This window comes from Crocuta crocuta, unplaced genomic scaffold (assembly GCF_008692635.1).
Source record: "Crocuta crocuta isolate KB4526 unplaced genomic scaffold, BGI_CrCroc_1.0 scaffold186, whole genome shotgun sequence".
Lineage (NCBI taxonomy): Eukaryota > Metazoa > Chordata > Mammalia > Carnivora > Hyaenidae > Crocuta > Crocuta crocuta.
Window position 1 is genome coordinate 1,718,055 of NW_027551569.1, and position 24,571 is coordinate 1,742,625.

General features: G+C 36.1%; 1 protein-coding gene across 10 annotated transcripts in view; it reads left to right on the plus strand.

Moving 5' to 3' along the window:
• Nucleotides 1–24,571, plus strand: part of CEP128 (centrosomal protein 128) — a 402,179-nt gene that overhangs the window by 335,726 nt on the left and 41,882 nt on the right. For 5 of the 10 annotated variants that reach the window (XM_077750720.1, XM_077750716.1, XM_077750718.1 and 2 more), the window contains 2 exons: nucleotides 13,878–13,970; nucleotides 21,727–21,804. In XM_077750720.1, the coding sequence (XP_077606846.1) occupies nucleotides 13,878–13,970; nucleotides 21,727–21,804 (171 nt within the window). Of the gene's footprint in view, nucleotides 1–13,877; nucleotides 13,971–21,726; nucleotides 21,805–24,571 lie in introns of those variants that run through there. The other 5 variants (XM_077750719.1, XM_077750721.1, XM_077750722.1 and 2 more) reach the window with 3 other exon arrangements.

Consider the following 24,571-nt stretch of genomic DNA (forward strand, 5'->3'; position numbering starts at 1 on the left):
AAGTCAGTTAAAAGAACTTTTTTTTTTTTTTTTTTTACTTTTATGACAAAATTATTAATACTGCCCCTGAGGGTAATGTTCAGAGATAGCTGGTGAGTTAGAGTATTCACACTGGAGTGAAATAACCTCTAGGAGTAGGCAGAGATTTTTCCAAGCGGTCTTCAGACACAAATAGTTTTAAGACAGTCGATTTTTACATCCTCAGGTTCTACGTGCATTTCAAGCAGAGTTCTAAAATGACCCTGCCTGAGGAGGTCACCTTACTTTTCCTAATCAACCTCCTTCCCCTTTACAAAAGAAAGGCCTTCTTTTCACCCATGCAAGGTCCCACAATCCCAGATTCACCCAGCACTTCAAGGTGCCAGACAAGGGGCAATTTATGATTTTGATGCATTCAACGCCTTACAAGTCACTAAGGTAAGGCTTCTTGTCCTTGTTAGTTATACATATATATATTTTTAATATTTTATTTATTTTTGAGAGAGAGATACAGACAGCATGAGCAGGGGAGGATCAGAGAGAGAGGGAGACACAGAATCTGAAACAGGCTCCAGGCTCTGAGCTAGCTGTCAGCACAGAGCCTGACGTGGGGCTCGAACCCACGAACCCTGAGATCATGACCTGAGCCGAAGTCGGACGCTCAACCGACTGAGCCACCCAGGCGCCCCACATATATTTTTGATGTTATTTTAATAGATATTTGTGATATTAGGAATATATATTCTGAAATTGATGTACATTGTTGATTGATGTTGTGGGGAATAATGACAATTTTATTTAATGACCTCACCTCTTTTACCACTCTACTGTAATCAGAGAACAAAGGTATAGTTCCTGAGAACAAAACTCAGTGTTGGAAAGAAATAATTGAAAGTGTCTTCTTTCATTCAGGTGACAAACTTTGGCCTGGCTCCATGATTTATTTATTTATCTGTCTTAGAATTGTAATTCAAAAAGTAGTTGTCACAGAGCAAATTAACACACTTATGGAATTGAAAAATCAAGTCAGAGGTTTTTTTTTCTGCCAGAAAGTTAGCCCCATTTGGCTGGTTGGTTTGACATAAGGACTAGCTTTGCCAGTCTAGGGTTTTAATGAAAATATATTTAATGCTAATATAAAAGTATTTTCTTAAGTTTATTTTTGAGAGAGAGAGTGTGTGCCTGTGTGCACGTGCATAAGCAGGGGAGGGTCAGAGAGAGAGAGAGAGAGAGAGAGAGAGAGAGAACCCTAACCAGGCTGGGGAAGGGCAGAAAGAGAGGGAGAGAGAATCCTAAGCAGACTCCATATTATCAGCTCAGACCCTGATGCTGGGGTCAAACTCACGAACCGTGAGATCATGACCTGAGCCGACATCAAGAGTCAGATGCTTAACCTACTTAACTACCCTAGGCACCCCTAAAGCAAAAGTATTAAAAATGTATACTGAGAAAATAGTATTAATATTAACAAGATTTTTAGTTTTCTTAATACTTTTTGCATATGGAAAATTCAGTGAAATGCCTCTAAGTGAAAAAACAGTTGTAGTTATTTGATAAGTTTTAGTAAATAAAGCCTCTTTCACACACCTTCCAAAACAGAAAGTGAGTGACTTTAATAACTATATTACAGTCCTTTGGCAAGTCAAGTGGTTTCTAATTCTTTGCTTTCAACAAAATTGAAAGAGGACTTAATCAAATTGATAGATCATTAAAATTAATTTTTGGTGACAAATCACTATGTAATCTTTGTCATAAAACTAAGAAGGCAACTGAGTGACATTGTTATAACAAAACCACTTTCATTCTCATGTACTTTTTTATGTGAACAAGATTTCTCAGTGATTGAATCTATAGAAACAAACAAACAAACAAAAAAGAAATAGAAGTGAAATGGAACCCTGTCTTATTCAAACAAATGTTAGCACTTACCCGTGGATATATGAGCTAACTGAGTACAGGAGAAGAGGAAGAGGTATCCATCCATTAAGGAATATACTTTTGGAAGCTTTGGGGTCTTTACACACTTTACATTTAATATTTGTTTCTAAAAATTTTTAACATATGGAATATTAATTATAATTCAATCTATAAAAATATGTAACACTTAGAGCATTATGGTCACAGGGCATTTTAAAAATCAGTTTTTCTGTATATGTACATTTTTGTTACAGAGAAGGATGAAGAATGATAGGATAACCAATAAAAAAACCTCCAAACATACATATATTTTATATTAGGGGAAAACTCTGTTGGCGAAAATAGATGGGCAATAGATTCAAAGGGCAAAGGAACAATATAAAATTTCTGTCTTTTAAAGAGGATCTAATTTAGTTATTTTGTCAGCGGATAAATGGTGGTAACAAATTACTGAAGTATTTAAAGTTTGCTGGATACGTTTATATGAGTAATTTAAGAGTTTTATTTTAAAATGTCAGTATTTACAATATCCCAGAAATTTCATCCTCTGCAGCTACCTAAATTTGTGATGAGAATGTTTAGAGAACTTTGAAATGTGTATGGGTGAGAGGAAGACAGGGAGATATATAGTTTAAAAAATTATTTAGAGAGTATTCAAAATTTTGAAAATCATTGACTTAGAGCAAATGTGTAATTATGTAGCTATAATTTGTCACTATTTAATCAGCTTCTCAAATCCAAGTAACCTGAAACAATCCAATCTCCCTTGTTTTCAATGTATACATAAAGAGATGATATAATTTACAGGATAAATCCTAATCTGTAGCACTATGGAGAAATATATACGTAAATTTACCTATATTGGGAAAAATTACGAAACACTGGAAGACTCTTAGAAATATGGTTTTTCTTTATAAAAACAACTGTTGGAGTTGTTAGCACACCTCTAAAGGATTCATTCAGGTAATATCAGTGGTAACAGATTTGAACCATGCACACCAGTTGATCTTGAAGATCTTGGTGTCCAGGAGTATAAGAGAATGCCAATGTGTCTCTGTGCAAATTACCAAGCTAACGCTATATACTCTCCCTTCACATAGCTGCCATTACGGTAGACCGTCGTCGTTGGAGTTTTTAATTCTTTCCTTCCCACGTGGAGCCAGCACTGGCTGTGCTTCATCCTCCTACCTGTGCGATCCACTCTGGAGGCACATAAGCTGTTGAAGGAGTACCATTATTCTTTGTTAGAACACCAAATTCAGCTGTACGGCACTTAGGAATATATGGTGCCAATAGAGTTAACGTACTTACTGAAGTGTCCTGGTTAATCAGGAAGTAACTGACTTGACTATGTAAATCTGGCCAAATAACTGTTAATTATTTGCAGTGATTCTTCTAAGTATTTGTAAGAATCTTAAAGCTAAGTAAAACTTGGCTTTATCTCTTTATAAAGCCAGAACTTGCTGTTTCAAAACCAGAGATCAAGCTAGGTTCATTTTTGGTTTTGCCAAGGCTATGAGCCTCTCATTGAAGTTGCCTGAAAGGTTCAGTCAAATTGGCTCTACACCAAATAAAACGCAGTGTGCTCTGTACAGTTTTGACCCAGAATCAGGTGAATCTCAGCAGTTTTGGCTGAGCTACATTGTAAAATTTTGGATTTGTTCAAACTTGACACTTCCTGGGAACCCATTCAAACTGAAACCGGAAAAAGTTTTTGCACAAACCCTGTCCTAGCCCCGTCTGCCAAGTTTCCCACTGCTCTAATGTTAGTCTACCTTCTGTATATTCGCATTGAGGGCAAACGGAAATATCCTCATGAATCTCTCATGAGGGATCTTGGTTGAAACAATCTAGACATTCTCCTTTCGCCACCTTGTCCCAAAATACAGAGGCTGTTTTCTGCGTTAGTCAGTATTAAAATATGTATGTTTTCCAATAATGGGGTCATCTTCAAAGGGTTAAATTTCTAAAACATGACTGTATTTAAGGTCAAAGGAAGAAAATGCTACTCAGACAAGTAGGCTGTTTATTCAGAGTTGCAACCTTGTGGCAAAAGGTGATGACCAATTTAAAAATGTAAGACTTCCTTCAGCCTGCAAAAAATGGTTTCTTACAGCCCCGTCAAATCTCTCATGAGCACAGTGACATAGGGAAAGTGTCGTTGAGAAATTATATAATGAATGCGGCTTCACCAGCAGATGAATTTAATATTATCAAATTGCTCAGTGTTTGGAGGTCAGACTGACAGCTTCATATTTGATGCTGATAAGTAGTCATCCTGCCTGTCTAACTGCCTTGCTAGACAATGTGTTTCATAGCCCTGCTCTAAATACTATCAATAACATAGTGCATTCTCGGAAAGAAGCTCTTGCTTTATAAGGTGAAGATAATATGAGTGTATATTACAAAACACAGTGGAAGCATCTTTCTAAAAACTATAATACGTATAAGAAATGCTTTTTGTTTTCTGTAAGAGAGCACATATGAGTGAAATCTCAAAGTAAGAGTGTATTAAGGTTTTTTCTTTAAGATCCTGTCTTAACTATAAAACAAAATATTAGTAGTATACCCTTAATATGTAGTTGGTGGGAGTAGTGTATCTTACATGTTTGAAGTAGCCTGTAAATAAAGGCTGATTTGGAGGATTTTCATTTTATGCATCTAATTTGAACAAATTACAGACAAATTTCAGCTGAAAATTATGATATGCCTAGTTTAAATGATGATGATATGGTAAAAATAGTATCTGATTCAGAGTCAGAAAAGCTAGGTTCTGGTCATATCTCTATCATGGCCAGACATGTGACCCTGGACAACTTGTTTAACCTCTCTCAATTTCAGTTTTCTTCTTCTTCTTCTTCTCTTCCTCCTCCTCCTTTTTTTTTTTTTTTTTTTTTTAATGATTGGGCTTGGCTAGGTGATATAGAAGCTCCACTCCTTAATAGGTTCTGGTCTAACCCAGGAGGAATTAAAATTCTAGTCTTCAAAATTTCTGACCTACCAATAGTTGCTGTCAAACAATTCAGTTGATTTAATCATAGGATATTATATAACAGATACTTGTCAAATCCCTACCATGTCTCCCTGATTTCCTAGGTATGTAGAAGATTAGAGTCCCTGCTGCCATGAATCTCACATTTTAGATAACAATCCAACTGGAAGGAATCCTAGAGACCCTTTTCAATACCCCTCGCTCTGCAGGCCAGAGAAGTTTCTGAATTGCCAAGTGTGGTGAAACTAGGGCTAGAATTCAGGTGTCCTAAATAGTGACACAGTGTTCTTTCCATTCCATATACTCCTCGTGTGACTCTTAAGAGTAATGAAGACATGAGTAAGGAATATTGGACAGGTGTCTAGTGAATGTGCAGAATGAAGAAGAAGGAAGTCAGCTAGATCCCGTGTCTCCCTTGAGCAGGGCAAGAAGTGGACTTACATGTAGGACATTGACGTTCCTGGACCATATGTAGGATTGTCAGAATATGCCCTCAATGTATTGGTAAATAGAGTTTTATAAAGCACCTTTGAACTAGTTTTCTTCCTTTTGAATTTTGAAGAAAAGAGTTGGCATGCCTCTCGTTCATATTACTAGTTAGTTCTGTCTTGAGCTTGCTCAGTGATAATTCAGTGCCTCAGTGGATCTGTTTTATTTTATGCATCTGCATACCAACTCTAATTCTACTTACACAAGTGTTTATAAAGTTTATTTAGAGCTTTTAATAAACTTTGATCTCAGATGAAAGGCTGGAGAGAACATAAATTGTCACTATTAGCACTATTAATATAAATATCCAAAGTGGTCTTATGTTAATTATTTAACATTAGTGAATGATTTCAACCTACCATTGCCCCCAATTACATTATATTTGAACATCAAACAGTAAAAGGCCAAACCATCAAAATAGCCCTTCCCTCATTATTCTCTTTAGGCTCTCTGCTCCTAATTATTTTTGCATAGCTGGTGTTACGTAAATGGTTTTCTGAAGCCATTTCAGTGTTTTTCACTACTATCATATCACCTCCTACCTATCCATGGCAAAAGCCAGTGAAACATATCCTTGACTTGTTTGTTCCATTGTCATCAGACATGAACCAGTTTGTCTAAAACACATTTGATAGAGACTCACTGACAAAACACCAGGAGTCTATGAAGTACTCCCTGTACATCTTTTCAGAGAACTTCCTGTTTTCATCCTTGGCATTTCTCTATCATTTCTAACTCAGAACTTGTTTTGTTCTGTAACACCTCAAAGTTCCTCATTACACATCCACTTTCTTTGAAGAGTGTATTCGCACATGAGTGAGAGGCAAAAGCAAAAGGCAGGTGACTTCCAAATTACTTAGAGAATGATTAGGATTTGGTAGACAGGGAATTAGAAGATCTAGTTGTGAGCCCTGGCTCTTTCACAGTGGCAATTCACTTAACTCCTCTGAACCTAATTTCTATTATCTATAAACTGAGCCCAATTCTTGGCCTGCTTGTCTCACTGTTTTTGCTAAGAAGAGCAAATGAGATAATGGATGGGAAAGTCCTTTTCTCATTTTTAAAAACATTCCTCCATTATGTGTGTGTTACCATTACCAGTCACAGAAGCAGTATATGGACTGGAAAGTTCGAGCTCATTAACCAGGACATTTGAATTTTGGTCTGAGTTTCACCACACAGGTTCTATGTCTAGGTACACTATGTTATATGAAGTTTACCTCCAAAATTCAATTCAGTTATGTCAAATATTGGCTCTGAGACATATAGATTTACAGATCTTAATAATCTTCATAATTTTAATTCAGTATGCTCCCACCTCCAGATTTGGTAGACCTGGGGTGAGACCTAGTATTTTTTTTAAAGCTCCTCGAGATGATTCGAATGTGAAGTCATGGTCGAGCATCCCTGATTTGGGCCATCGTCGACATGACCTTTAAGAATACGCCTTATGGCTCATCTCCGACCGCCTGGAGCCACCCTCCCTTCATGTCTATTGGAGTTCGTCCTGTTCATTTCCACTGAATTAATCCCATGCCTTTTCTAATATAGTATCATATATTCCGTTTCCAGTATTTCTTCTTTCTAATCTACCAAAACAGTTGTAAGCTTCTGTCTCAGGCATTGTTTTTCTTAATTTTTCAAGTATCTTACTGAAATTTAACTTTGTCAGACTTAACTTCAAGTGCATATTTATCCAGTCATGAATTTGCCAAATGACTAATGCTCTGATTTTAACAAATTGTAACAAACTGGCCAGTTTACAAATTTTTGGAAACTATACAAACAGTTACATAGCAAATAAGTTGTTTTGTAAATCAATATATTGGGAAAATTGTCTTTTTAATCCATTTGCTTTTGGCAAATTAATTAAGGTTATGTAAACTACCTGCCTTCCTCATTCTTCTTGTTTCTCCTTTTACTACTTTTGTGTTAATCCCCTTTGTAGCGTCACATTCATTACCTTTCAGTCTTTTCTCCATTTAGCATGTGACAACCAGATGGATACTCCATGTGAAGGACTGAGTATGGAACATGTCTTCTTGCAAGGCAGCATCATGCAAGTAATTCATGAATTACCAGGCCACCTAGCAGTATTTCAGAAAGGCTCAAAGGAAAGAGAAATTAGGCACTAAATGGTTGAAGAGGATTCTGAGAGGTGGTTTAATCTTCAGTATACCATCAGGGTTAGTTGGACCCAATCATGACTTTCCGTCCTTTTAGTAAGCATTGATTTTTTTAAAATTTTTTTCTTTCTTAAATATCTTCCAAAGAATAAAGAGAAAGTTTCCTCATTTTTATAAGATAAAAAAACTGATTCTGTCTTGCAAGTACCATATGGGTGTATTGAACCATGTTATAAATCTAAGATACATAAAGGATCTTGGTGAGCTTATTTTCATGAAGCATTTTCCTACTTCATCATCCTTGGAATTATTTTATATGTTATCCATCAGTCATCCCCTACTATGCTAGAAAAAAACTAAAATAGTATGAAAGTGGAATAAAAATGGAGTCACATAGGATTTGTAGTAAGTGAACTAAGTCATTACTATTACATAATATTTCCGGTTTCTTACTGTGCTGTTGAAAGTCTATCAAGAAATGAAGAGATTTTACCCTACTTGCACTTTACCAAGTTAGTCTGACACACTCTGATGGATGGTAGAAGAGACAAAAGACTTTGTTACTCATGGCACAGCAGGCCTCATGAGCTACATACATGTTTGCATCTTCTCTTTGCTTCTGCAGGCCCATGGGGGCAATATGGGCGTGGGTCTAGGTAGACATGGCACACACAGTGAATCTGTGTTATAGCTAAGGAGCCCAGGGTTGTGCAACCCCCAATCTTATAAAGGTAGCTACAGGAAATGCTACCCATCCTTTGTCCCAGGGAGATACTACATCTATTGGCTTTACAAAAATCCTTGAAAAACTGGGATAAAAGCTATCATAAGATGTATAGCAGTGCCATGGAGAAGTTCCTCCCAAACGTTGTAGTATCTTTTGAGAAGAAGCTTTGTAGTGTTTTCTTATTATTATTACTTTTATTGAACGCAGGTTGAGAATTCAGAATTTCTCTCATATTGACAAAGAGAAGGAAATTGACAGAGGAAGACATTTCACAGTTATTACATGAATCAAAAGATGAATATAAAGAGACAGAAGCACTCTAGAAACTAGTAATGATGATGAAATTGATTATATAAGCAAAAAGCCAGATTATGAGTTTTCAAATGATAATATCCTAGATGAATTTTGCACACTGAAGAATCAATGAATGAACAATATATTTCTAAGGACAACAAGGAAATAGGATACTCTCATCTAGTTAGTTATTCAACAAGAAGGGCATCATGCAATAGTTTGCAACAGGAAGCTGGACCAGCCCATTTTGCTAAAAGAATGTATTCAGTACTCTTTCATCTTGTATTATGTTTGTTCACCAAAATTTACTTCATACCATTCCTAAGTAGACAAATGTTGAAAGCAGGTTATATAAAAATGTGATTGGAAGGAGAAGATCATACAGAAAAGAAAATTTTTGTTAGATTGGCCATCCTAATTGATGCTTATAAATCTAAAAAATGAAAAAACAAATTGCAATTATGTAGCAAAAAGATAGCTTTATCAATTTAAAAAAAAATAGGGGCTGTCAATATTTTTAGAAGTATTGTGTTTTGAAGATGCAAGTGTGGGAATAATGAGCCAAAAGTAATGATAAACTAGAACTCACTGGAAATATATTTGAAATCCAGAATCAGTATTTATAAGATGGGTATTTCCCAGAATCATGAATCATAGCTAATCAGAAGTCCATTGTATTCATACCTTTAAAACCAGAAGAATATATAATATGCTTGAATTCTTACTAAAATTTCTAACAAAGTTATTTTTCACTGTTATCTGTTATGTAAATGTTATTCTCCAAATTATTCATCAAATAAGTAAAATATTGTTTTTAAAACTGCACCTATTGGACCAGAGTAAATGGTGATGACTAATTTTTCAGATTTACTAAAGATTAAGGAGAAGTAAATTGTTGTGTTCTGGGATCTGGGAGCAAAGTGCCAGTCTATATTCTCTTCTGTTTGTTTGTTTTTGTTAAAATGAATCCCTATCCCTATCATTCCATCGTGTGTAAATTGTGACTTACTTCAAATGATATTACAGTAAATTGATAGACCCAGATTGACTATCAGGTATCTTGTTTGCATCCAGTTAAATCACTGGATTCCCTCTAAGTTTAAGAGATAGAGAACATATTTATATGTAAAGTAGTGCTCTGTGTGACTTTGGGTTGTACCTATATCTGCACCTTCTTAGAAATAATATAGAACCTCTCACCTTTAGCCTCCAGCTAAAGTTAGTGATGGGGGTGGGGCGGGTAAAGGCAGTGTAAGGCAATATAAAATATTTCAAATTTCGTCTTCCTGACGTACTTCTCCTGGGTATCCTGTCCTAGTATATCCCAAGAAAATGTAGGGAGCAGGAATCCTCAAAGAAAAAGTGGAATACCTTTCTCACATAATTCGATTTATTGTTGCAATATCATTATTTCTATTAGAGTATATCCCAGAACTCCTGGTACACCCATATTCACTTGAGAGCGTAGGAGACCATTCCCAAGTCTAATATAAATTATCTCCTCTTGCACATTAGCATATTTTTAAATTAACTTTGCATGTATACAGCTACTGGATGGCTACTGGATGGCTGAGAAGTAAACTATAGGACCAAATTCAATAAGTATTTATTGGGTAGCTGTTTACTACTCTTTGGTATGTTTTAATACCAAAGAGCCAAAAAATAGGTGTAGTCCCTATGCTTAAAATTTCCCAGTTCAATGGTAAAAAAAAAAGTCAGTTCATGAAACATTACAATGTAATATACATATGTCTCTCTATTGCCCTAATAACTTATTTTCATTCAGGAACCGAAAAGAATATGCCTGAACTAAATCTGGGCAGCTTCAGCAGAGTGAACTCTGATGTAGTGATGTTATGTAGTTTGATTTGCACATAGTAAGTGCTCAGTAATTCTTGCTGTGTGAAGGAAAGACATATGTTTCATCCAGTTTCTCTATAATAAATCCTCTGAAATCCTGCCTAATTTCCAGAGTATTGCATGTTTTCTGGAGTTTTTATAACATACTTTTCAATGTCCCAAGTCAAGTGGTTTTGGCTACTTCTGTTTTTTTGTTTTTTAAAAAGTGTCCAGTACTGCCTGAGGAACTTGTTCCTTTTAGTTGAGTGTGTTAAAATGAAGTGGGGGTAGGGAGCCTAAATTCAAAATTTCAAATTGTTTTGGCAAGACCAACTCCTTTTCATACTAACCGCGAGGCCACAAAGCTTCATTGTTGTCCAGTTAAATGAATGCATGGCTTTCATTTGGAAAAAAGAAAAAAAAAACTTTCTAGAAATTTCAGTTTTAGGAGAACAATTGGTTGTGGCAAACGTCAGATGAATTTGCTCACCAAATAATATTGTCGGCTGTTTTATGCCCACTGGCTTTTGTAGTCTGCCTTTTTCAGCCTGTGGCATAAAATTGAGGAACTGATTGGCTTTAGTTAAAAATATATACTTCTGCTCACAGATACCCCATCGGTGCTCTCTTGCCTTCTCTTCACCATTCAAGACAGCTTAACAGAGCATGTCAAACACTTAAAGTTCACCTCTAACATTAGTTCCTAAGGTGACCTATCTGCTCAGATGTATCGCTCTAACTTCAGATTATTGGTACTTTGAACTGAGTATGGCCTGGCAGTTGGGATTCCTTAAGAGATAGTTCAGTTGAGTTTTCAATGGTTTTAAAATATTCTAGATAGTCTCTGCTTCTGCCTGCTTTGGCAGCAGTCAGCCAGGGGAATGCTTTGTATGAGATCCAATAGAGTGTTTCTAAGTGTTCAAAAAAGGATTAATTATGAAAGCAAACTCTAAAAGTATAGGCAGGGTTGATCTCAGTTATTCTGAATTAAGTCTCAAAGCCACAACGATAAAAATAAAATACCTTGCCTGATTTCTATTTAGATCTGATCTGCCTGTCACCAGAAACTCATCCATATAGGGGATTAACTGTTCACATGCTCTTTCAAAATCCAAGTGCTGTGTGTGGAGTAATGGAAAATGATTAATTTGTTTTGTCATTCTCTTTGAGAACACAAGACATCTCTTAAAAAGAAAATAACCCTTTATTTTGAGAACAGAGAAGATTAATTATATTCACCTCACCAAGGCGCTTTTAAGTAAATTAGCCTGGACCCTACCTCAACCAGAACAATTATCTTTCCTTATCAGTGTTCCACGTCAGGACCCTCTGTTTCCTGTTAAATACAGAAGAGGCAAATGTGATTGCCTGCGTTAGCGTGTCTTGAGGCCTTGGGAGGAGGGCTTTGCAGTATTCAGGGAACTGATTAGCATTTCTCGGTATCTGCCCTGTGGCGGGGTGTACCACCCGTGGCCTGGTGTGGCTCAGCCCCTGCCTCCTCATCCACGGGAAGCAGGGTGCTCTCCACAACACAGGCTTCCTGCTTCAGCTAACTGGTCCACGAAAAGATCTTACTCGCATCTTCCTGTCTCTAACTCTGTCTATATCTTTTCACTCAACTTTACAGTCCCTTTTTTCCTCCCAGTTCTGTTTTTGTTATTATTCTTTAATTTTGAGTCTATTTAGAAATATCCTCTACCCCCTCAGAAACAATTTTTAAATTATACCTTTAACAAAGTATTTTTCTTTCTGCAACATTTCTGAGTTCTAATTGTGCCTTTATTAGTCTTTGCGTTGGGAAGGTTTTTTTCCTAAAACTAAAATCTATTGTGTATGGTACTAAGTACACAGCACTACAAACATAGTGAAAAATACAGTCTTCCTTTTAAGATGTAACACACAGGAAATGATTAGACATGTGACCGGAGACGTGTGTGCATAGGAAGCACTGAGGTTGGGCACCTAACCCAGACTTTAGGGGAACCTTTCACAGAAGAATAACTAATATTACCATTGTAACAATAGCTAATGTTTACTGAGTGCTTACTAGTATCCTGCCCTGCTCTAGGCACTTTCCATGTGCTAATATATTTAGTCCTTAACAATAATTCTACACATTCCTATTTATAATAGAGGAAACTGAGTCCCAGTGTCGAGGGATCTGGGAACTTACCTAGGGAAACATAGCCAGTAAGTGATGAAATTAGGATTTCAGCTCAGGCAGACTTACTCTTAACTGCCACATTAGAGAAGGTAGTGACCAAGCCAAGTCTTGCAGAAGGAGAATCAGTGAGCTAATTTAAGCAGTGTGTAGAGAACATTCAGACAGATGGACTTCATGTGCAAAGTCATGATGGCCCAGAAGCTTTGTGGCGAGAGGTACAGAGTAACATTCATGTAATAGAACCAGAAGCTAATTAGAAGTATTTAAATGAAGGGTAATATATATATTTTTAAGGACAGATGTAAAGTGAAAAAAGATGAAAAGCAATTCATGCCTGCTTTTGGAATTATCTGTTCTAAAAAATACAACATGATAAATATATGGAGTTTTTTGATGGGCCAAGCACCCAAAAAGATAAAAATGTCCATCATCCTGTTTTTCTTCTGCAATCATTAGTTTGGCTTTCTGCTGTAAAGGAGTAAAGGTATTTCTATCCCACATGTGCTCTTGGGTATTTCTTGGGAGTTAATATTAACTCCTAAATTCTCACATATGATTTCCTTCTTACTTTACTTTCTCTTTATAAAGTGATTTTTCATATTCGTTCCAACCTTTTCAGCTTAAAAATCAGATCCCAACCTACTGTGGAAAGAAGTTAAAGCTTAAGTGACTAAAGCTATAGCCAGAAGGTCACTTAGAAATTTTTAGATCCTACTTCCCCAGTTTCCTGATTGGGAAACTGAAGCCCATGGGGTAAAAGAATGAGAACTTTTCCATCACTAATAAGATTCATTCGTTCATTCGAGAAGTAGTTATTGAATACTGCCTCTTTGGAAGCACTGGGTAGGGTCCCAGAGTATCAGGGTGAGTGAAGACTGTTATGCCCTACCTTTGTGATGCTTATTGCCCAAACTCAACACAACCATTAATCAAATAATCACACAAATAAATATTTTGGTAAGTGTTGCAGAGGAAAGGCTCAGGGTGCAATGGAGAGCTTGTGTGATGGGATCAGTAAAGGCAGGGAAGCCTTCCCTGAGGAAGTGATAAAAGATAATAAAATTTAGCCAGTTTACTTAAGATTTTCACATTTCATCAGCTGTAAATTTTACATTTAAAAATCAAACAAAAATCCAAGTGGAGCTAAGGGTATATGCATGCTGAAGCCTTTAGGGGAAAGTGTACTAATGTATATCATTTACTTTGTAAGGCATCCAAAACATAAATTGGGTTAATGGATGCACATAGGCTTAGATAGATGGATTAATATGTGATAAAGCAAATAAAATGTAAACAATAGAATCTAGGCGGTGAGAGTATACATGGGTGATCTCTGTAAATTTCTTTCAGATTTCCAGCATGCTTGAAAATGCTCATAATGTTGGGGGGGAAAATTTTAACCAGATAAGGAAGCTGGAGGGAACATTCTCCACCAAGGGCACAGTATGTACATAAGTAATATATGTGCCATTATACTTCTATTACTTTCGTGTTTTGGATAATGTCTCTACGTAGAACAGCAAATGTATTTCTGAATATTGGATATAGTTTTAATTAAGTTTGCCTTGTTTCTTCTTTCTACTCTATTTTTTATTAGTTGTAATTTTAGACTGTCATTGACCTCCTCTTCTGCATTTAAGAATTACCAGAATGGACAGTGCCTCACAGAATCAGCCTTTTTAAAATACCTGCAATTTGGAAAGAATTTGACAACTTTCAGCACGCTTTCACATTTACTCTTATTTGATAATCATGGCTGTGTGTGTGGCATAATAAAGACCAGCAGTACTTATCCCCATTTTGGAAATAAAAGACTGAAGCTTGGTAAGGCAAGGAAAATATTCCCCGAAACACAGAATATGAGTAACATTGCTGGAACTATGCGTATCCAGAAATTAGGTGTGCTGACTCCCGGTTCACCACTGTTCTTCATCTCCTAGCATGAAACACACGCGTGGGACCAGTAAATCAGGAGCATGGTTTCCTTCCCTGCCAACTTAGCAGAAATGGCTAATCTCCAGCTCTTGTGAGAAGTCTTTGCATGTACAGTTTACCATTATGAACATCCAATCACATTTTGGGGGCAAAGGTCCTTAAATTTCTTTGCCTTGGGAATTCACTTTATTTTCAGTTTTAAGAAATAGCATGGCTGGGTGGCTCAGTCGGTTAAGCGTCTGACTTAGGCTTGGGTCATGATCTCAGGGTTTGCGAGTTTGAGCCCCATGTCGGGCTCTGTGCTGACAGCTCAGAACCTAGAGCCTGCTTTAGATTCTGTGTCTCCCTCTCTCTCTGCCCCTCACCCACTCACACTGTCTTTCTGTCTCTCAAAAATAAATAAACATTTAAAAAAAAAGTTTTTTTAAATAGTGTGATTTCACAGAAATTAGATTATGGATCTCAAGACCCCCTGCCTGTAAACCAATTGTAAGGTCATACAGAGAGCACTAAACTAGTCCTCGTTTGTCTTCATGTGTTATTTTTCTCTTCTATCAGGGAGTAGCAAGAAAAATATGTAAAGGGAATCTCAAGAATCTCAAGTGGAAAAAAGATGTTTAATACTTGTTCTGCCTTCCCTTTTCTTTCAGTGCATTCTTGGTTTTTTGTTTTGGGGTTGTTTGTTTTCAATTTAAAAAGTGATTTATTTTTTACTTTTTTTTATTTTTCAAGTATTTATTTAAATTCCAGTTAACATACAATGTAATATCATTCTTATAATTATTGAAAAATCTCCCCCAATTAAGCAAAAATCATGGGTTGACTATAACATATGGTTGGTTATGTCTAAAAATAACAAAATAGTAATCTTTTATGGCAGATTCGGTTTCTTATAGTTCCTCACTTTAAAAAATTACTGTGAATGAGAGTTGGAAAAGATCTAGAAAGCCTTTATTCAAGTCTTCCAATGATGTTAGGCCACCTGTTCTCATATTTTATAAATTTGAGCTTTTTAAAGGAGATCTACTTTTGACTAGAATGGTGTTAAATGGAGACAAATAGGGTTTGTTGTTGACAAAAATTCTGGGTTTAGCTCAAATGTAGTCGCTGATGTCATATTGCCCCATGAACTGGTGTTTTTATTTAGCAAGCCTTGTTTACCCTCTTACCCCAAGATAAACAAAAACACTTCTATCTAAGTGGGTGTCTGATTTTTAGAACTCTCCTAAAGTACACAGTCTGGAAATAGAGGACTCTTTTGATATTCCGAGAAATCCTTGCAACTTTGAGTACTGAGGCCCCTTGAAGGCTGTACGTCAACAAAATGACTTTGCCGGCCTATTCTCTGCTACTGTTCCATTTGGTCTCAAGGATCGCCTGATACGGTTTGAATGAAAAGAAGGCCCTGTGAAGCCGATACAGCTCCATGCTGGATAGAGTCCCCACAAGTGAAAAGGCAGACAGTCTATCCTTTTCATGATTTCGCCCTTCCTCCCCTTGAAATTTGTTTACTCAGGTCCTCTTACCACCTTTCAGCCATTTGTCAAGAAAGTTTTGCAGTAGATCTCTTTCCAAATGAAATAGAATTGCATTTTTGAACCCAAATAAACTGCTTCATAATCTTGTTTATTTAACATCAGTATAGTGCCAAAAATGCACACATGTATTTTTAAAATTAAAATATAGCATCTCCTTTATTTATCATCTAAACCTCAAAACATATGATTTCAGTAGCACTCTAAGAAAATGGTAGTTGTTGTATGTTAAGAAAAAAATAACTACATGTGCATTTTTACAAAGAGAAGTGTATTTACTAAAATATACCCATGGATAAATCTGTTTCTTTAAGCTTTCTCTACAGGAGACAGGAAACTAACAACTTCAGTGAAGCCCCTTTCTAATTCCTAATTGCTGCTACTTATGTTGACATACTGCATTATTCAATTTCCCTGTACTTGGAAACAAAGGAACAACTAAGGGAAAATCCACTATAGACCAATACAAACCACTCAGCCACATGGCATTTTGAAGGTTTTGGAATAGGAAAATTGCCCACTTATTCTTCACCTTTTCAACAGATTGATATCTAAACCTACCTGTAGATGCACAAGCCACAGACCCTAATGGACTGGATTTCTGAATTTCACTGTTGTTTCTACCACTTGATCTTGCCTTAGTCTAGAGAAAAGAAACAGCAAACTTTTGCTGCTAAGTTTTTAATGAAGAAGCTGAGATTCAGTGAGTTGATTAGAGAGTGGTAACTCTGCCTTTGTCTTTATTCAGCCAACATTTATTAAAGCACCTCTTGTGGCCAGATAGTGTGCTATGCTATTGCTCTATATTATAGGAAGGAAGGAAGGAAGGAGGGAGGGAGGGAGGGAGGGAGGAAGGAAGGAAGGAAGGAAGGAAAGCAAAGGGTGTGATAGTGTCATGAAACTTAATCTCATACCTAACTTCCTCTAATCAACAGAAAGAATATCCTCACCCTTTTGTGCTTATATATGCTTGGATGCGTGGTCTTAGACACAGACTTTGGCACTGGCAAGATGAAATTCTTCCTGTGTTCATCTTGAAACTTCTTTTCCATAAATAAGCCCATCAGGGACATAGCTTCAATATTCTAGATGCTAAAAGCTGATAGCTGGAGACGAATTAGAAATTTACATAAAACAATGTACAGACTCTAGTGATTCACCATGAAAATACTTACATAATAAGAACTTTGCTGGGGTGCCCAGGTGGCTCAGTCAGTTCAGTTCAGCTCGAATCATGATCTCATGGTTCATTAGATCGAGCCCTGCCTCGCACTCTGCACTGGTATCACAGAACTTTTCTCCCTCTCTCTTTACCCCTCCTCCACTGCACATGTGTGCTTTTTATCAAAATAAATAAATTTTGAAAATAAAAATAAGAGCACTGCAATTTCTTCATTCTGACTGCTTGGATTTGCATCCCAGTTTTGCCAACACATGACTGTGAGGAGGTTATTCACATTTTGGTTCTCAGTTGTCTTATCTGTATAAAGGGGGTAGCAATAGTGTCTACATCATACCTTGAGGTGAGGACTAAGAAGTATATTTGAAATTGAGTTACATTTTTATGGTTCAGTCTTTCATTATACTACTGAACAGAATTAGGAGTAATTGATCATTTGCTTTGCCACTGCTCTTAGCTCAGGGGAAGTTCAGCTCCTTAGGCCTCTGAGATAAACCAAGTATTATACACAATGTATTGGTCCTTTATGAAGTAGACTTTTAATTGTGAATTTTTCTTTGTTTTCAATTTTGATATGAAGTTTAATACCTACTAATATTTTCAAAAGAGAAAGAATGGTTAAGCCCTTTGTGAATGTCCCATTCAGTTCTTTTAGAAAATTGATCTAAGAAAATGAAAGACCGGTTAAACACCTGTCATTTGCTAGTGCCATTTCTGAATAAACTGGAGAAATTATTCCCTTCATTCTAACAGTGGAAACTTGTCTGTGCCCTCTAAAGCATCAGATGGTGTAAGGCAGTGATAATTAACCAACTTAAAAAATGAAAAGTTACCCTGACATTGCACGAGTTGCCCTAGGAACTAACATGCTATATGGGTCTTTATGGCATCTGAAAACCAACAGGTTCCTTATTTAGACTATTAATTTCCTAATGGTTCCCTTTTTCTAACACTGTTAGCTTTTGGGGGAAAGTGAACTTGAAGTGACATGTAATGTGATCAGACTCTAATCACAGAACCTTAGACAGTCTCATGTTATTAAAAAAAAGTTTGAATGTGAATATGCATACTCTTAAGTCTATATGCCAAAGTGGTGGTTTTAAGCATGCTCACATGCTTAAACAGTCAGAAAATAAATATGTTCCTCAAAATATTGCTTAATGATGATATTATGACACCTGAGAAGCCTCCGGGCCTGGACTCATTGTCTTCATTATTTCCTGTCATCCTGTTGCAGATGGCTTAGAAATCTCAACATCTGTGTATATAATTTCTTTAATATAAATGCAGTCAACTTTTTCTTTGTATACTGCTTACATCTTTTGCATGTACAAATTTCTCCCCCCAGTGAGTTAAAAACTCCTAAAGAACAGGACCTGTGCTATATACATCTTGTGGCTCTTTCTGTGATGTCTAGATACACATTTGGTGTTACCCAGTTGACGAGACTATAAGGATGAAGGGAAAGTCTTGTGTACCAGAAACAATTTCTGATATTGAGTAAAATACTTAGAAACAACACATGAAAGGAATATAAGTAAGTCACAACTAAAATAAGATGATGAGAAAGCTAAAGACATTAATGGAGATGTGGGGGGTGGAGGAGGAGAGTAGAAAAATAACTGTACTTAAGAAAGTAGAAGCCAACAATTTTTTAAGGCTCACTCAAATATGCGTGTGTATATATGTATACATATATGTATATATGTTTGTGTTTATATATATACATGTATATATATATATAGCCATTTTGAATATGCATCCATAAACTACCAAATAGTCAAAATAAACTAGTATGTGAAAATATGCAAGAAAAAAAATTTTTCATGCAGCCACCTGGTTGATTGAAAATTTGAAGCAAAAATATTTGCATAACATGCTGAATTTTACAGTAGGGAAAGAAATCATTTACTTATTTAAGAACAAAATGAGTTTAGCATACTTCTCCCTGGTTCAGAGGGTCACTTCTGAATGAGAAGATTTATGGGATTTAAAAAAAGGGGTGGGGGGATAAAGTTTCCAAACTACAAGTCTATTAGAATCATTGTTTATGAAGAAGATTTTATTGGACACACAAAAAAATTTTGCTTTAAATTCACCGATTTGTATTTTATTGTTAAAAGGCCAATATAATTCTTGCGGAATTTTACTATTGAAATGAATATAACACATATGGTGGCTAAAATTACTCGTTCTCCTAAACCTACATGTTGGGGCCTATATTAAGAAACATGTCATTTTGATGAATCTTTCCTACATATGAAAAAATAAATGAAGCAATTTAAAATGTGTCGGCCTTTAAGTGAACACATGTGGCAAAAAAAAAAAAAAAAAACAAGCATATAAATGTTAAGCAGAAGGAAGAAAATACTAAATCCTTTAAATGGAACTAAAAAAGAAGATTTTTACAAACTTGAAGAAACAGCACATATGACTTCCAATTTCAAAATGGTAACATGAGGGTGTTTCTGCTCTTCTCTTAAAAATCACATTAGAAAATAAGGATACAAAGAAAGGGAAACACTGATTTATGCATTGACAACTTGAAGACAGTTAGAACTCCCAAGATGGAGAACACGGAAGGAAAAATGGTAAAATGACTCAAAATAGAGAAGGTTTTACCCAAGTGCCTGTCAAGGGGATACAGATGAAAAGCAAATACCGTTCACCCTGCAGAATTTTAGAGAGGCTTTTGAATTGGATGTACTGTTTTCTACAGAAGAAGAGGATGGAAATGAGTATATCGAAAATGTCTGCAAGGAAGAGTTAGACCCTCAATTCTCTGTCTCCATCCCTACCCCAACACACATCCTGCAGAGCCATACACATATGTTTTGGAGAACCTCTGGAAATGAAATGAAGGCAGACAACAGCATTGGAATGAGATAGAGGATTTAAAGGAGAAGATTAAGCATAAGTGGGTATACCAAATGATGATATCATCAGTTCCTAACCTTGTCTAGTTACGGAAAAACTGATCTACTGAGAAAAAAAAAATTCATATAATTTAAAGCCTCCTCCCACCAAAGGAAAAAAAAAAAAAGCAATTGACTACATGATTAGCCTACATTTTAATTATGTAATTCTCAGGCATTATTTTCAGTGATGAAGGCAAATGTGCAATATAATCATTAACAAACCCTGAAATCTTATGACTTAACACAACAGAGGTTGATGTGTCACAGACGTGAAGTCCAGTATGGCTGATGGCTCTCCTCTCTCTTGTAGCTGTGTCATCTGAAGCATGTGGCCTCCAAGTTCCTCATGGCCAGTGCTGAGATGGGACACACAGGCTCTTAACTGACTCAGCTCTTAAGTGAGACATGTCACTTGCACTCGTGTTGTTCAGAACCATTCACATGGGAGATATAGGGGAGCAGCACATAGAATATTGGGTGGCCAGTAACTTTTGTTTTAATTTTTTTTTTCAATGTTTTTATTTATTTCTGAGAGAGACACTACGTGAGCAGGGGAGGGTCAGAGAGAGAGACACACACACAGAATCCGAAGCAGGCTCCAGGCGCTGAGCTGTCAGCACAGAGTCTGACGCGGGGCTCAAATCCACGAACCATGAGATCATGACCTGAGCTGAAGTCGGATACTTAACTGACTGAGCCACCCAGGCACCCCGGCCAGTTACTTTTCAACAACTTTTTGCAAACTTACATTCAGGTTCTTGCAAAGCATTTCACTTCCCATGCACCAGCCATGAGACTTGTGGTTTATTTCATTGAATAATTGCAATTCACTTTAAATTTAAAAGCTAGTATCTATTGACTGAGGATACAGAAATGATCCGTACCTATGACAGGGCTGAGAATGCAGAGATGCATATGATACAGTCTCTCATCTCAAGGTTATCCTGCCACTTCTTAGTTCATATTGGCTTTGAAAGAATTTTCAGATTATTCCCTCTTAATGTTTATATTGGTGGGTTTAAATCAGTAGCCACCTAATCAAAGACTGACTGCATTTTTTATTTATAATCAACAAGATTTTGTGTCCCTGTTGCAAATAATTAATTTCAGATGCTTCTCCCAAGTTTTATCAGAACGTCCTCTTCCTTTTGAACTAAAATAATTGTTAAATAATAATTTTGAACTCTTTTCTCCTTTATATTGGCAACAAGTTAGGATCTCTAATATGTTCCATAGAGAGGTAACTGCAAATTCATCTATTTCTCAGTGTTATTTGGTGCTTTATTTCTGATGTTCACTGAAGCAGGTTTGTAAATTAATATTAATAGGAAACACTCTATAGAAAGTTTCATAGCGTATCTGTTGAATGTAATTATCCAGGAAGAGTTTTTATATCTGACTCCGTTTTGCAAATGCATCTCATACACTTCATGAAAGGAAATAATTCTTCTGACTTAAAAAAAATATAGTTAGTTATCTTAGAAATACTTTTATATCTGTTCTTATTTGACACTCTAAATCTATAGCTTGAACAGTTTCTACCCTGGGTACAATTGGTTTTTAATACTTGGATTCTGAGAGTATTGATCAATTTTTTATAATGTTTGGTTTCCTTATGTTTTCTTTTTCAGAGTACCCGAGTGGCCTTGGACCATCTGGAGTCTGTGCCTGAGAAACTGAGCTTACTAGAAGATTTCAAAGACTTCAGAGTAAGAAAGAGTTGGCTTGTCTCTTTCAGTATTCTTATCTGAATGAGAACATTTGACATCTTCCTGATGTGCAAAGAAAGTTGTAGGGAGGGAGGAAAGACCAAAAAACATTGGGGACTCTTAATACTCCATCTTATCAGAGTTTATTGACATTTGTTAAGTCAGTATTGAAAATACTGGAACTTACATATTACTACAATAGTGGAAAAATAGAGACTTTCCCCCACATTAGAAGCTCATTTGGCCTCCTAGCTCTAACTTTAATTTAGAAAAACCTAAGATTTAAAAGAGGTTACATGTTACACTGATGATAGATAGCTTTTTTGATAAGCAATTTCACCTTATGAACTATCTTCTTTTTTTTTTTTTTCTTATTACAAATTTTCAGAGTACTGTTTGTTTTGGAGATATGATAGTACACAGATTATCTCCATACTATGAGAGTTGAATTCAAATCCACAGTTTTAGATTTTATGTCCCATGCTATTTATTAATAGAACTCTAACTACATATCATTTCATTATCTAGGAAATTAATTACATGTGTGGATTTACTTATTGTAACTTTAAAAGTTCTCATAGAGGAGAGATGCAAAACAAATATCCCTTCAGCAGTCCTGGCAGACAAGGTTCAGGCCAGAGAATGTCCTTTAGGGATCCGAATATAATGGAGAATTTCAGCAATTTATAATTTCTTGGCCCCATATGGCCGAAGTTAACAATAGTGAGAGTTCTTTTTGAAAACCATGAACCTCTTATTTCACATTGGCTTTAAAATATAACTTATGTTATGTTTAGGTTTTGTTTGTATCTAACATATTCTTTGAGAATCTAGTGAATAGGAAATATAGCATGATCATGCCATATTGGTTATTGGAGGCACTGATATGATGTGGCTCTGAAGATCTGCACTATCTTAACATTAATTCACTTAGCATATTTTGGTAGTTCAGTAACTAAACATTATTGAATGGTATCCAGGATTGTGCTGACATATCCAGACATCTAGACTATCACAATTAGAACAAATCCAAGTGTTTCTAGTACATTTTGCTAAAGTTTCAATTCTTTCTCATGATTTAATTATGTATTTGCTTTCTGAATCCCTATCAAAGAATTATGAAACCAGTATCCAAGTGGATGGAATTTCCACTAACCCTAACATTATCCAGTGTGGAGAGCAGGCACTATGTTACACCCATATCCTTTCTGCTTTTTTCTCTGTAGTTAACAGAAGTCCTCTAAGAGAAGGAAGGGCAGACAACAGGTGGCATTTGTCACCGAGAAACAGATGTCTATCTTTTACCAGCATAAAAATATAATTTAGCCTACATTGACAGCTCACTTTTTCTCCAAGGTCTATACAGAACAGGATATTCATAAGTACAATTTAAAACTTCAGTACTGTTGGGGCACATGGGTGGCTCAGTCAGTTAAGCATGACTCTTGATTTTGGCTCATGTCATGATCTCACAGTACATGAGTTTGAGCAGCACAGAGTCTGCTTGGGATTTAAACCACAACAGAAGAAAAGTTCAATACTGTTACCAAAAGGTTTTATTATTATTTTTCATTATATGGGCTAGTGATTATCTCCCACTCCAGCTTATATATACACATACATATGAAGAAGCCTGTATAGTGAAACTTCTAGGGAGAGTATTTTTCAAAGTTCGTAACTGTACTTTCCCATATTAGTCATTAAAATTGAAACCTTTAGCTTGAAATGGAAAGGAGTTCATTTGGCAATTATTCTGCACTACTATGCAGCAGGCAGTAGCTAAGTTCTAACCCTGTATTACTTACCAAAAAAAGTCCTCAGACACCCTACTCATGGGCACTATTTTCCCCCATGTTACAGCTGAAGAAACTGAAGCTTGGAGTATAAACTAGTCAGAACTGGGATCTAGTTCCTTGTATTAACTACAAAACCCATTTTCTTTGCCCTGCTGCCTCTAGCTTGAAACGCACTCTGTAGGTACTCTCAAGTCATCTCTACGATTAAAAAGAGCTTTTCTTAGTCAACCTAATGATTTTTAATTCTAAACATCAGGATGCTGTGAACAAGAGCCCAAAGATGTAAACTCTGATCCGAGCTCATGCACCAGGCAAAATTACTTAATATCTTACTTATATCCTCATCCCTAAAATGGGGGGCTTGAACAATATCATCTGTATGGTTCCTACTCACACTGGGATCACTAGCATACATATGAAGATGTATTTCACATTAATATTTTTTGTTAATACTATCGTCTATGACTCTAGGCAAATATAAGCTATAGTAAATACGAACTCATCCTATTTAGATAGCCTTGCCTTTTTTTTAAACATGTCATAGAGTCTCTCATTTTTCTTAACCTTATTTTGAAAGAAGTGGTTCAGCTCTACAGTTCGACATTAAATCTTACATATTTAGTATGGTAGAAAGGAAACAGCATTGGGCTTAAAGCCCAATCTGTCACAAATTGCCTAGTCTTGGGCAAATCATTCTTAACTTCCCTGGGCTATAGCTTTTTATAGATAAAAACGAGAACTTTGGAATTCTAATACCCCTTCCAGCTTGAACACTCCATAGGTTCCTTGGGACTGTTTGGGGAACCAAATCCCATAGATAATTTTTCTTACATATGCAAATCAGTTGCCCTCATTTTATTCTAATTTGTCCCCTAATTCATAATAGAAATGTCTAAATAACTGGGTATGGTGACTGCTGTGTTCCATTCTCTCCCCTCAAAAAAAAAAAAAAAAAAAAAAAAAAACAGAGG